A 14730-nucleotide genomic window follows, 5' to 3' on the forward strand; every position below is an offset into this window, starting at 1 on the left:
GCAAAAAAATCGTGAGGCATTGGAAAATAAACAGAAATTGCGGCAACACGTTCATTTTAATCGCCTGTGCCCGACCCGCCAGTGACAGAGGGAGACCATCCCACCTCGCCAGGTCGGCTTTCACTCTCCCCACCAAACTAGAAATGATGTACCTGCAGATCCCCCCCCACTCCCGGGCAACCTGCACCCCCAGGTACCTAAAGTGACTCCCTGCCCTACAGAATGGCAGCCCCCACGCCCCTGTCCCCACCCCCGGCCGAGACACCACAAAATACCCACTCTTGTCTAGATTTAGTTTGTACCCCGAGAAAGACCCAAACACTCGAAGCAGCTCCAATATTCCCCCTATTGACACACTCGGTTCCGACACGTATAACAGCAAATCATCGGCATATAAGGACACCCTATGTTCTATCCCCTCCCGCACTATTCCTTTCCACACCCCCGAACTTCTTAATGCGATGGCCAACGGCTCAATCGCGAGTGCAAACAGCAGGGGGGACATGGGACATCCCTGCCTAGTCCCACGGTGTAGAGAAAATTATCTCGAGCTGATGTTGTTTGCACGGACACTTGCCCTCGGCTCCTTATATAGTAGCTTTACCCAGTTCACAAATCTTGGTCCAATCCCAAACCACTCCAGAACTGCCATCAAGTACCCCCATTCTACCCGATCAAACGCCTTCTCAGCGTCCAGTGCTGCAACCACCTCTGTTTCCTTCCTCTCTGTTGGTGCCATAACGACGTTCAATACATTTCTAACGTTTGAAAAGAGCTGCCTCCCTCTCACGAAACCCGTTTGATCTTCACCTATCACCTTCGGGAGGCACTCCTCCAGCCTACCCGGCAGTAGCTTCGCCAATACTTTTGGGTCCACATTCAGAAGCGATATGGGCCTATATGGCCCACGCTCCGTTGGATCCTTACCTTTTTTTAGCAACAGGGAAATTGATGCCTGCCCCAAAGTTTGTGGCAACACCACCTTCCCTATCACCTCTTTAAACATCCCCACCATCAGGGGTGCCAGCTTATCCTTGAATTTGTTATCATATTCCACCGGAAACCCATCCAGTCCCGCCACCTTCCCTGACTGCATCCTCCCAATCGCATCTTTTATCTCCTGCTCCACTATTGCTCCTTCTAATGTAGCCCTGTCCATCTCCCCTAACCTCGGGTACTCCAACCGATCTAGAAATTCCTGCATTTCACGGTCTCTCCCAGGTGGCTCTGACCTGTACAACCTCTCATAAAATTCCTCAAAAACCTTGTTAATCAGCTCTGGAGCCACCACCAACTTCCCTGCCCTATCCCTCACCTGAACAATTTAAGTTGAACAACTGTTTGACAAAGGATATGAGTCTGACAAAACAGAAGGATTTTCAGATTGCTCCTGCTTTGTTTACTTTATTTATAAGTGGCATTTGAACTATATTGGGGTTGCTTAGTTGGAATATTTATATTAAAGGTGTAGGGCATAAGTTAAAGTTTTTCCTTACATTTTAAGAATTGTTTAACTGTGAATTGTAGAGCTGTTTCTGTAATGTCAATGTAGTTAATACTGTGTTCAAATAAAGTTTGATTTAACTTAAAAGATCCCCATTTGTTAATGGAATCCCTCCCGGGCTGAAGTATCCTTTCCTCACGGCTTTACAAATTGCAAATTTTGGAGGTTTCACATCCGGTATCCCAACATAAATTGGGGTCTGGTCTGATATCCTAACAACTTAACTGTGACTGTATGTGTGAGAGTGTAACTGTATAAAAAAAGTGTATGCATGTGCACACGGCGTGGATGTGTGAGTGAGTCAGTGTGTGTGATTCTCTCTGTGGGTATGTGCGTGTCGCAGGGAGAGCATCTGATTGAGAGTGTGAGCGAATGAGAGAATGTAAATGTGAGTGACAGTGGAAGGGAGTTTCAGCGAGGTGAATGGTATGAGCGCATGTGTTTGTGAGTGTGAGTTTATGCACGTGTGGAGATTATATGAGCAAGTCTGTGTATGAGATTGTGTTTGTGAGCGTGTTTGTGAGCATGAGCGCGTGAAGCCTATGTGAGTGAGCCTGTGAATGAGCGTGTATGAATGAGCATGTGTGTGACTGCGGACATGTGTATGAATGAGCATGTGTATGTGTGTGCTTGAATGAGCAAATGTGCGTGTGTGAATGAGTGTGTGTGAGTGCATGTGTGAGGAAACGAGCAAGTAGTCTTACCTCAGAGAGCAGAAGATCGATGATGTGGAAGACCATGCAGAGAGGGAATTTGACGGTGAAGAGTGTGAGGAACCACTGTGAAGCATACATGTGTGCCTCCAAGTTCAGATCCAAGAAATGATTGTAGAGTTCAGGATGCTGTTCCTGTAAACATTAACAATATAGTGGATTGACTCCAACACACGCCCCAAAATAACAGGCAGCTATTATACAGTACAGAAGAGTTCACACAAACAAAGCAGGACTTCTGCTCTTACTTCCTATGTTCTAATTTTACAGGATAATAAGGTACAAAGCAAACAACCAGCTTTTTGCAATGGAGAAAGAGGGTTCTTTAAATGGTCACCTTTACATTGCCATTGGCAGTTTGCCTAGTTACCATTCAGACAAAGTGGTGCAATGGATAGTTTTTTCCCCAAAAGCATACTGTATTCATAAAATTTGTAAAAATACATTACAAAACATTTCAACTTGAAAATTAACAGAAAGTGCAATAAAATTCATCTTCTCTCCATGAAGCATGTTCTATTCTTAGGTGCCTCAATAAAACTGTAATACTCTTGACATTTACAAAAGTGAACAAATCTCCAGGTCCGGACGAATTGTGTCCCAGGTTGCTGTGGGAGGCGAGGGAGAAGATTGCAGGGGCCCTGATCCAAATTTTTAATTCTTCTCTGGTAACGGGAGAGGTGCCAGAGAACTGGAGAACTGCAAATGTAGTCCCACTATTTAAGAAAGGCTGTGGAGATAAGCCAGGGAACAGGCCAGTGAGTCACACATCAGTGGTGGGGAAACTAATCGAGTTTAATCGAGTCTAATCGAGAAAATTCCGAAGCAGAGAATCTATCTCCACTTGGAGAGGCAAGGTTTGATCAGGAATAGTCAGCATGGCTTTGTCAGAGGGAGGTCATGCCTAACAAATTTGATTGAATTTTTTGAGCACGTGATTAAATGTGTAGATGCGGGTAGTGCAGTTGATGTTGTTTACATGGATTTCAGCAAAGCATTTGACAAGGCCCCACATGGGAGACGTGTGCACTGTCAGACAGTTGTTAGGATCAGAATGCACAATCTGACAGCCGTTAGGATCAGAATGCAGTCTGACAGCTGTTAGGATCAGAATGCAGTCTGACAGCCGTTAGGATCAGAATGCAGTCTGACAGCCGTTAGGATCAGAATGCAGTCTGACAGCCGTTAGGATCAGAATGCTGTCTGACAGCCGTTAGGATCAGAATGCAGTCTGACAGCTGTTAGGATCAGAATGCACAGTCTGACAGCCGTTAGGATCAGAATGCACAGTCTGACAGCCGTTAGGATCAGAATGCACTGTCTGACAGCCGTTAGGATCAGAATGCAGTCTGACAGCCGTTAGGATCAGAATGCAGTCTGACAGCCGTTAGGATCAGAATGCACTGACTGACAGCCGTTATGATCAGAATGCAGTCTGACAGCCGTTAGGATCAGAATGCAGTGTCTGACAGCCGTTAGGATCAGAATGCAGTCTGACAGCCGTTAGGATCAGAATGCAGTCTGACAGCCGTTAGGATCAGAATGCAGTCTGACAGCCGTTAGGATCAGAATGCAGTCTGACAGCCGTTAGGATCAGAATGCAGTCTGACAGCCGTTAGGATCAGAATGCAGTCTGACAGCCGTTAGGATCAGAATGCAGTCTGACAGCCGCTAGGATCAGAATGCAGTCTGACAGCCGTTAGGATCAGAATGCAGTCTGACAGCCGTTAGGATCAGAATGCAGTCTGACAGCCGTTAGGATCAGAATGCAGTCTGACAGCCGTTAGGATCAGAATGCAGTCTGACAGCCGTTAGGATCAGAATGCACTGTCTGACAGCCGTTAGGATCAGAATGCAGTCTGACAGCCGTTAGGATCAGAATGCAGTCTGACAGCCGTTAGGATCAGAATGCACAGTCTGACAGCCGTTAGGATCAGAATGCACTGACTGACAGCCGTTATGATCAGAATGCAGTCTGACAGCATTTAGGATCAGAATGCAGTCTGACAGCATTTAGGATCAGAATGCACAGTCTGACAGCCGTTAGGATCAGAATGCACTGACTGACAGCTGTTAGGATCAGAATGCAGTCTGACAGCTGTTAGGATCAGAATGCAGTCTGACAGCCGTTAGGATCAGAATGCAGTCTGACAGCCGTTAGGATCAGAATGCACTGTCTGACAGCCGTTAGGATCAGAATGCAGTGTGACAGCCGTTAGGATCAGAATGCAGTCTGACAGCCGTTAGGATCAGAATGCAGTCTGACAGCCGTTAGGATCAGAATGCACTGTCTGACAGCCGTTAGGATCAGAATGCAGTGTGACAGCCGTTAGGATCAGAATGCACTGTCTGACAGCCGTTAGGATCAGAATGCAGTCTGACAGCCGTTATGATCAGAATGCAGTCTGACAGCCGTTAGGATCAGAATGCAGTCTGACAGCCGCTAGGATCAGAATGCACTGTCTGACAGCCGTTAGGATCAGAATGCAGTCTGACAGCCTTTAGGATCAGAATGCAGTCTGACAGCTGTTAGGATCAGAATGCAGTCTGACAGTGGTTAGGATCAGAATGCACTGTCTGACAGCTGTTAGGATCAGAATGCAGTCTGACAGCCGTTAGGATCAGAATGCACTGTCTGACAGCCGTTAGGATCAGAATGCAGTCTGACAGCCGTTAGGATCAGAATGCACTGTCTGACAGCCGTTAGGATCAGAATGCAGTCTGACAGCCTTTAGGATCAGAATGCAGTCTGACAGCTGTTAGGATCAGAATGCAGTCTGACAGCCGTTAGGATCAGAATGCACTGTCTGACAGCCGTTAGGATCAGAATGCAGTGTGACAGCCGTTAGGATCAGAATGCAGTCTGACAGCCGTTAGGATCAGAATGCACTGACTGACAGCCGTTATGATCAGAATGCAGTCTGACAGCCGTTAGGATCAGAATGCACAGTCTGACAGCCGTTAGGATCAGAATGCACTGTCTGACAGTGGTTCGGGTCAGAATGCTGTCTGACAGGGGTTAGGATCAGAATGCACAGTCTGACAGCCGTTAAGATCAGAATGCAGTCTGACAGCCGTTAGGATCAGAATGCACTGTCTGACAGCCGTTAGGATCAGAATGCACTGTCTGACAGCCGTTAGGATCAGAATGCAGTCTGACAGCCGTTAGGATCAGAATGCAGTGTGACAGCCGTTAGGATCAGAATGCACTGTCTGACAGCCGTTAGGATCAGAATGCAGTCTGACAGCCGTTATGATCAGAATGCAGTCTGACAGCCGCTAGGATCAGAATGCACTGTCTGACAGCCGTTAGGATCAGAATGCAGTCTGACAGCCGTTAGGATCAGAATGCACTGTCTGACAGCCGTTAGGATCAGAATGCAGTCTGACAGCCTTTAGGATCAGAATGCAGTCTGACAGCTGTTAGGATCAGAATGCACTGTCTGACAGCCGTTAGGATCAGAATGCAGTGTGACAGCCGTTAGGATCAGAATGCAGTCTGACAGCCGTTAGGATCAGAATGCACTGACTGACAGCCGTTATGATCAGAATGCAGTCTGACAGCCGTTAGGATCAGAATGCAGTCTGACAGCCGTTAGGATCAGAATGCAGTCTGACAGCCGTTAGGATCAGAATGCTGTCTGACAGTGGTTCGGGTCAGAATGCTGTCTGACAGGGGTTAGGATCAGAATGCACAGTCTGACAGCCGTTAAGATCAGAATGCAGTCTGACAGCCGTTAGGATCAGAATGCAGTCTGACAGCCGTTAGGATCAGAATGCAGTCTGACAGCCGTTAGGATCAGAATGCAGTCTGACAGCCGTTAGGATCAGAATGCAGTCTGACAGCCGTTAGGATCAGAATGCAGTCTGACAGCCGTTAGGATCAGAATGCAGTCTGACAGCCGTTAGGATCAGAATGCAGTCTGACAGCCGTTAGGATCAGAATGCTGTCTGACAGCTGTTAGGATCAGAATGCAGTCTGACAGCCGTTAGGATCAGAATGCACAGTCTGACAGCCGTTAGGATCAGAATGCAGTCTGACAGCCGTTAGGATCAGAATGCTGTCTGACAGTGGTTAGGATCAGAATGCAGTCTGACAGCCGTTAGGATCAGAATGCACAGTCTGACAGCCGTTAGGATCAGAATGCACTGTCTGACAGTGGTTCGGGTCAGAATGCAGTCTGACAGCCGTTATGATCAGAATGCTGTCTGACAGGGGTTAGGATCAGAATGCAGTCTGACAGTGGTTAGGATCAGAATGCAGTCTGACAGCCGTTATGATCAGAATGCAGTCTGACAGCCGTTAGGATCAGAATGCTGTCTGACAGCCGTTAGGATCAGAATGCAGTGTCTGACAGCCGTTAGGATCAGAATGCACTGTCTGACAGCTGTTAGGATCAGAATGCAGTCTGACAGCCGTTAGGATCAGAATGCAGTCTGACAGCTGTTAGGATCAGAATGCACTGTCTGACAGCCGTTAGGATCAGAATGCAGTCTGACAGCCGTTAGGATCAGAATGCACTGTCTGACAGCTGTTAGGATCAGAATGCAGTCTGACAGCCGTTAGGATCAGAATGCACTGTCTGACAGCCGTTATGATCAGAATGCAGTGTCTGACAGCCGTTAGGATCAGAATGCAGTCTGACAGCTGTTAGGATCAGAATGCAGTCTGACAGCTGTTAGGATCAGAATGCAGTCTGACAGCCGTTAGGATCAGAATGCAGTCTGACAGCCATTAGGATCAGAATGCAGTCTGACAGCCGTTAGGATCAGAATGCAGTCTGACAGCCGTTAGGATCAGAATGCAGTCTGACAGCTGTTAGGATCAGAATGCAGTCTGACAGCCGTTAGGATCAGAATGCTGTCTGACAGCCGTTAGGATCAGAATGCAGTCTGACAGCCGTTAGGATCAGAATGCAGTCTGACAGCTGTTAGGATCAGAATGCACTGTCTGACAGCTGTTAGGATCAGAATGCAGTCTGACAGCTGTTAGGATCAGAATGCAGTCTGACAGCCGTTAGGATCAGAATGCTGTCTGACAGGGGTTAGGATCAGAATGCACTGTCTGACAGCCGTTAGGATCAGAATGCACTGTCTGACAGCTGTTAGGATCAGAATGCAGTCTGACAGCCGTTAGGATCAGAATGCACTGTCTGACAGCCGTTAGGATCAGAATGCAGTCTGACAGCCGTTAGGATCAGAATGCACTGTCTGACAGCCGTTAGGATCAGAATGCAGTGTCTGACAGCTGTTAGGATCAGAATGCAGTCTGACAGCCGTTAGGATCAGAATGCAGTCTGACAGCCGTTAGGATCAGAATGCACAGTCTGACAGCCGTTAGGATCAGAATGCACTGTCTGACAGGGGTTAGGATCAGAATGCACAGTCTGACAACCGTTAGGATCAGAATGCAGTCTGACAGCCGTTAGGATCAGAATGCAGTCTGACAGCTGTTAGGATCAGAATGCTGTCTGACAGCTGTTAGGATCAGAATGCACTGTCTGACAGCCGTTAGGATCAGAATGCAGTCTGACAGCCGTTAGGATCAGAATGCACTGTCTGACAGCCGTTAGGATCAGAATGCAGTCTGGCAGCCGTTAGGATCAGAATGCAGTGTCTGACAGCTGTTAGGATCAGAATGCACAGTCTGACAGCCGTTAGGATCAGAATGCAGTCTGACAGCCGTTAGGATCAGAATGCACAGTCTGACAGCCGTTAGGATCAGAATGCACTGTCTGACAGCTGTTAGGATCAGAATGCAGTCTGACAGCCGTTAGGATCAGAATGCAGTCTGACAGTGGTTAGGATCAGAATGCAGTCTGACAGCTGTTAGGATCAGAATGCAGTCTGACAGCCGTTAGGATCAGAATGCAGTCTGACAGCCGTTAGGATCAGAATGCAGTCTGACAGCCGTTATGATCAGAATGCAGTCTGACAGCCGTTAGGATCAGAATGCAGTCTGACAGCCGTTAGGATCAGAATGCAGTCTGACAGCCGTTAGGATCAGAATGCAGTCTGACAGCCGTTAGGATCAGAATGCACAGTCTGACAGCCGTTAGGATCAGAATGCACTGTCTGACAGTGGTTCGGGTCAGAATGCTGTCTGACAGGGGTTAGGATCAGAATGCACTGTCTGACAGTGGTTAGGATCAGAATGTAGTCTGACAGCTGTTAGGATCAGAATGCACAGTCTGACAGCCGTTAGGATCAGAATGCACTGTCTGACAGGGGTTAGGATCAGAATGCACAGTCTGACAACCGTTAGGATCAGAATGCAGTGTGACAGCCGTTAGGATCAGAATGCAGTCTGACAGCCGTTAGGATCAGAATGCAGTCTGACAGCCGTTAGGATCAGAATGCAGTCTGACAGCTGTTAGGATCAGAATGCACTGTCTGACAGCTGTTAGGATCAGAATGCTGTCTGACAGTGGTTAGGATCAGAATGCACAGTCTGACAGCTGTTAGGATCAGAATGCACTGTCTGACAGTGGTTAGGATCAGAATGCAGTCTGACAGCCGTTAGGATCAGAATGCACTGTCTGACAGGGGTTAGGATCAGAATGCTGTCTGACAGCTGTTAGGATCAGAATGCACTGTCTGACAGCCGTTAGGATCAGAATGCAGTGTGACAGCTGTTAGGTTCAGAATTCACTGACAGCGGTTAGGATAGAATTAACTGACAATGATTTAGATCAGAATTCACTGCCTGACAGTGCTCAGAATCAGAATTCATTGACAGCGCATTAGATCGGAATTCAGTGACAGCGGTTAGGATAGAATTAACTGACAATGATTTAGATCAGAATTCACTGCCTGACAGTGCTCAGAATCAGAATTCATTGACAGCGCATTAGATCGGAATTCACTGACAGCGGTTAGGATCAGAATTCACTGACAGCGGTTAGGATCAGAATTCACTCACAGCGGTTAGGATCAGAATTCACTGACAGCGGTTAGGATCAGAATTCACTGACAGCGGTTAGGATCAGAATTCACTGACAGCGGTTAGGATCAGAATTCACTAACAGCGGTTAGGATCAGAATTCACTGACAGCGGTTAGGATCAGAATTCACTGACAGCGGTTAGGATCAGAATTCACTGACAGCGGTTAGGATCAGAATTCACAGACAGCGGTTAGGATCAGAATTCACTCACAGCGGTTAGAATCAGAATTCACTGACAGTGGTTAGGATCAGAATTCACTGACAGTGGTTAAGATGGAATGCAATGTCTGGCAGCGGTTCGGATCAGAATTCACCGACAGCAGTTCGGATCAGAATTCACTGACAATGATTAGGATCAGAATTAATTGACAATGGTTAGTGTTAAGTAATGGGTTAAGAGACATTCCAATTAGTTGTCTCATTTATGTTAAGTATCCAATAATTGACACTGATGTGTAAAGCGGCTTCAGGTGGCCTTTGTGTCAGGTGATGTGATTGTAGAATTCTGTTGCAGAGTTTGTTAAAATGAAATAAAGGTGTTGGTGAAAAGGAGCAGAACCTTTGACTCTCTATACAACAGCAGCTAAATGTCTAACAAATGGTAGCAGTCGATGGTTGCTGTGCAAATGTGAAGGGTTGAAAGATACAACTTTTCCAGACCAAACCAAGGAGTGGGTGAGAAGAAAAATAAAGATATATGGCTGAACCTAGGATAAAGATGGCTGGATATGACTACCCCCCCCTTATTTTCTGAAAGGGGATCGTATGACCAATGGAGAAGTGCAGTAGTTATGTGGAAAAGAGAAAAAAAGGTATGGCATTGGCTCTTTCTCTACCTTACGACAGTAAAATCTGGAGCAAAAGTTTTTTGAGCTGGAATTGGAAGAGTTAGACTCAGAAGAAGGTCTGCAGACTCTATTACGTTATATGGATAAGATTTATAAAAAGGGTGACTTGTTAAGTGCGTATGAAGCATGGTTTGATTTTGATAGGTTCCGGAAAATAGAGGATTTCTCCATTGAAGACTATACAATGGAATTTGGCAGACTATATAAAAGTCTGCAGAAACACAACCTGGAATTTCCACAGTCTGTGTTGGCCTTTAAATTACTTGACTGTGCTAGAGTGAGCAACATTGATAGGCTCCTGGTTTTGACAGGAGTTCAGTTTGCGGATAAGGATACCTTATTCGATCAAATGACAAAAGCTTTTAAAAAGTTTCTGGGGAAACATTCGATTCCGATGGCTCTGATGACCTAAATAAGTCAGCCTACAATAAAGCAGAATATGGAAGATACACTACTAACAGGCTGGTGAAATCGTACGGTTACGAACAGTTCCAAAACTATAGTAGGAGATCAGGACCCGGAAATTATGAAGACAGAAACCCAGTTAAAACCTACAATAGGAAGATGAACCCCAGAAATGGACGGGGCATGATAAATCGATGTTTTCGATGTGACTCTCAATACCATTATGCTTTCAACTGTCCAACACGTTATAATAGAGTGTTTGAAGCGACACATGACACGGAAGAGGAAAAAAGATAGTGGCCAGAATGAAGGCATTGTCCTATTAACAAGCAGTTTTACGCCGGTTATGAGGGTGTTGGTTGCAGAATCTATCAATTGTGCTGTATTGGACAGTGGTTGCATATCTACTGTGTGTGGAATTGACTGGTTAAAATGTTACCTGGACCCCTTGAATGCTGAAAATCGTAACAAGATTAAGGAATTTGAAAGTTCCACAAGTTTCAGGTTTGGAGATGATAATACTCTGAAGTCGCTACAAAGAATGGTGATCCCTTGTAATATTGCCGGAGATACCTTTGCTTCTGAGCAGACCGTCGATGAAGAAAGCACACATGAAACATGATATAGAACAGGATAAGGCAACGTTTTTGGAAAGACGGTGGACTTACAATTTACACAGTCGGGAGACTATTGTATTCCATTACTGACAAATAATATTTCAAGTACAGTTGTTAAGGATGTGTTAATGGCAGTTGAAAATGGGACTTTAGCTGATAAAAAGCTTGTTGTATTAAAACTGCATAGGCAATTTGCGCATCCGTCTCCTCGGAGGCTGAAACATTTATTAAAGGATGAAGACTACACTAAACTGATAGTACAGATTAGTGATCGCTGTGACGTTTGAAGGAAGTACAGAAGGACACCAGCATGACCGATAGTAACCCTACCTTTGGCCAGGGATTTTAACAACATTGTGGCCTTGGACCTTAAGATCTGGGATAAAGCCAATAATATATTTATTTTGCATTTTGTAGATTTAGCAACCAGATTTAGTCAATCAACGATTGTATGAAGTAAAGAAAAGAGAGTAATTCTGGATCAAATCGTGGAAAAATGGATCAGGACAGGAATGGGCCTGCCGGCAAAATTCCTCCGGACAATGAGGGAGAATTTGGTAATGATGAGTTTAGGGATATTTGTGAAAATGTAAATATCACAGTTATGAATATGGCTGCGGAAAGCCCATTTAGCAATGATGTCTGTGAAAGAAACCATGCTGTAATTGATGACATGCTCTGGAAAATTTTGGCAGATAGACCGACTTGCAAGCTAAATTCAGCTTTAGCATGGGCGGTACGTGCAAAGAATTCATTGCAGATGGTTGGGGGCTATAGTCCCTATCAATTAGTGTTTGGTAAAAATCCTAAAATTCCTTCCATTTTGGATGACCAGCGTCCAGCTTGGAAAGGGACTACAATTAGCTCTGCCTTTGCTGAGCATTTAAATGCATTACAGAGCTGTAGAAAAGCTTTTATGGAAGCCGACGTCTCTGAAAGAATTCGCAGAGTTTTAAGGCATAACGTACGGCCATCAAATACCGTTTTTCAACAAGGAGACATAGTATATTATAGGAGAGACAATTTTAATGAATGGAAAGGCCCATGGAAGATCATAGGCATAGATGGCAAAACAATTATTTTGCAACATGGCAATCAAACTGTTAGGGTACATTCATCAAGGATAATGGGTACAGACTACAAATTTTCAAATTTATACAGAGCTGACAGACATGACGAGGAACCACAGTCATCTGGTACGCACATGTTACAGAACTATGAGGACCAGTTAATTGATATAGACAGGGTTTCTGTAGAGGAACACATGATGAATTAGAACAGGCCATTTTTCCGAAAGGGCAACTGCCAAAAGTTGGTACAAAAGTGACATACTTGCCAGAAGGGTCTAGTCAATGCAAGGATGCAACTGTTATTAGTAGATCAGGGAAGGCCACTGGAAAGTATAAACATTGGTTGAATGTACAGCATTCAGGGGAGGGAGTCAAGACAATGGATTGGGAACACAAAGTTCGAAAATGGAGGGAACAGAAATGCAGTGCCAGTTTAGATAGTACATCGGATAGTGAACAGATCTGCAGGAAAAAGGCGAGAACTATTGAAAGGGCATCCCACAGCAGAAGGGAAAGATCAAGCAGTAGCAGTACAAAACGAGATACCAGGTGGGAGAGGGGACGTAGTTTATCAAGGTCTCAGAACATGAGTAAGACTACGAATACTAACAGGAGTAGAAGCCCACATGCACGTGAGATTTTGGTGGCATCCAATAAATTAGATGAAAAAGTTATCAAAGATGCCAAACAACAAGAACTGCATAATTGGAGTGAATTTGGGGTATACACGGAAGTACCGGATAGGGGACAAAGAGCTCTATCCCGCAGATGGATTTGCACGGAAAAGGTTCTTCCGGATGGAACTTATAAGGCAAAGGCCAAGCTTGTGGCAAGGGAATTTGAAGAAAACTTAGAAGATCAGGATTTAAGGGTAGATTCACCTACGACAGGAAAGGTTATTTTAAAGATCTTCTTGGCTCTGTTAGCCACAAAGGCATGGGAATGCAAATCTATAGATATAAATGCTTCCTTTTTGCAGGGGCATCAGCTCCAAAGAGACATTTTTCTCCATCCTAAAGAAGCAGCTAACACAGAAGGGGTACTCTGGAATTTGAACAAATTATGCATCTAGAGTCTGGTATTTTTTGGTAAGGTCAGTTTTGTTAAAGTTAGGCTGTTGCCAGTTGAAAGCAGATCCGGCAATGTTTTACTAGCACCACAAAGGAAATCTTTCTGGCATCTTTATGATGCATGTCAATGATTTTCTGTGGGGTGGGACTGGTGATTTCGAAGCTATTGTAATCTCTGGTTTGAGGAAAGAATTCAGGGTTGGAAGTCAGGCTTCTGGTGCATTTAAATATACTGGACTGGAAATTGGACAGACTACGTTAGGGGCAACTTAGTCTGTCTTATTTGGAAAGCATCAGTCAATAGCAATTAGTCATGGCCGGGTTTCACAAAAAAAAGCAATGGTTTCAAAGATGGAAAAAGAGCAACTGTGAAGTTTAATTGCGCAACTGAATTGGTTAGGTGGACAGACTAGACCGGACGTGAGTTTTGATGTCTTAGAGTTGAGTACAAAAATGAATGATCCCAAAGTGGACGACATAATAAGAACAAATAAAGCGTTGGTCAAACTAAAAATGCAGGAGTGTGTTTTGAAGTTCCCAGTTTTAGGTGACCTGAGGCACTTGAAACTCATAGTTTATAGTGATGTTTCCTTTGCAAATTTATGTGATGGGGTTTCAAGCGCAGGAGGTTTTATAATTTTCCTTTTGGGGAACAATGGTAAATGTTGCCCTCTTGTGTGGGAAACAAAGAAAATAAAGAGAGTGGTCAAAAGCACTTTGGCTGCTGAGACGTTAAGCCTTGTAGAAGCGGTAGATATGGCTTTTTATATATCTCATATATTGACAGAAATTTTGGGATTAGGGGATTTGGGTAATATATCCATTGAATGTCACATTGACAATAAATCTCTGTGGGAAAATGTGCACTCCACAAAAAGTGTCAATGAAAAAAATGTTAAGGATAGACATTGCATGTTTGAAGGAGATGTTGGACAGAGGGGAAATAGCAAAAATTAAATGGGTCGACAGTAGCTATCAATTGTCAGACTGTTTTACAAAACGAGAGGCTAGTTCATAGAAACTTTTGGATATTGTTAATGAAGGGCGCATATTTCTGTGACTGTTTTTTTTTCTTCCAAAAATTAAAAAAAAAGAAGGGGGGAAATTGCGTGTGTGTTTTTGAGTTTCTTGTAATTTTGTTTTCACCTAATTTTTTTTTCTCCAAAGAAGGGGAGACTGTTAAATAATGGGTTAAGGGACATTCCAATTAGTTGTCTCATTTATGTTAAGTATCCAATAATTGACACTGATGTGTAAAGCGGCTTCAGGTGGCCTTTGTGTCAGGTGATGTGATTGTAGAATTTTGTTGCAGAGTCTGTTAAAGTGAAATAAAGGTGTTGGTGAAAAGGAGCAGAACCTTTGACCCTTTATACAACAGCAGCTAAACGTCTGACCATTAGGATCAGAATTCACTGACAGCAGTTAGGATGGAATGCAATGTCTGACAGCAGTTAGGAGCAGAATTCACTGACAGCGGTTTGGATCAGAATTCATTGTCTGACAGCAGTTAGGATCAGAATTCACTGTCTGACATTGTGGTGGCGGCAGGGTCAATTAC

The 14730-nt window shown here is 44.6% G+C and overlaps 1 protein-coding gene across 3 annotated transcripts in view; it reads right to left on the reverse strand.

Annotated features, from left to right (window-relative positions):
- Positions 1-14730, reverse strand: part of rabgap1l (RAB GTPase activating protein 1-like) — a 698291-nt gene that overhangs the window by 193152 nt on the left and 490409 nt on the right. For all 3 annotated transcript variants that reach the window (XM_038795179.1, XM_038795177.1, XM_038795178.1), the window contains one exon: positions 2209-2352. In XM_038795179.1, coding sequence (XP_038651107.1) covers positions 2209-2352 — 144 coding nt within the window. The remainder of the gene's footprint in view (positions 1-2208; positions 2353-14730) is intronic.

Source organism: Scyliorhinus canicula, chromosome 4, assembly GCF_902713615.1.
Source record: "Scyliorhinus canicula chromosome 4, sScyCan1.1, whole genome shotgun sequence".
In the NCBI taxonomy this organism is placed as follows: Eukaryota; Metazoa; Chordata; class Chondrichthyes; order Carcharhiniformes; family Scyliorhinidae; genus Scyliorhinus; species Scyliorhinus canicula.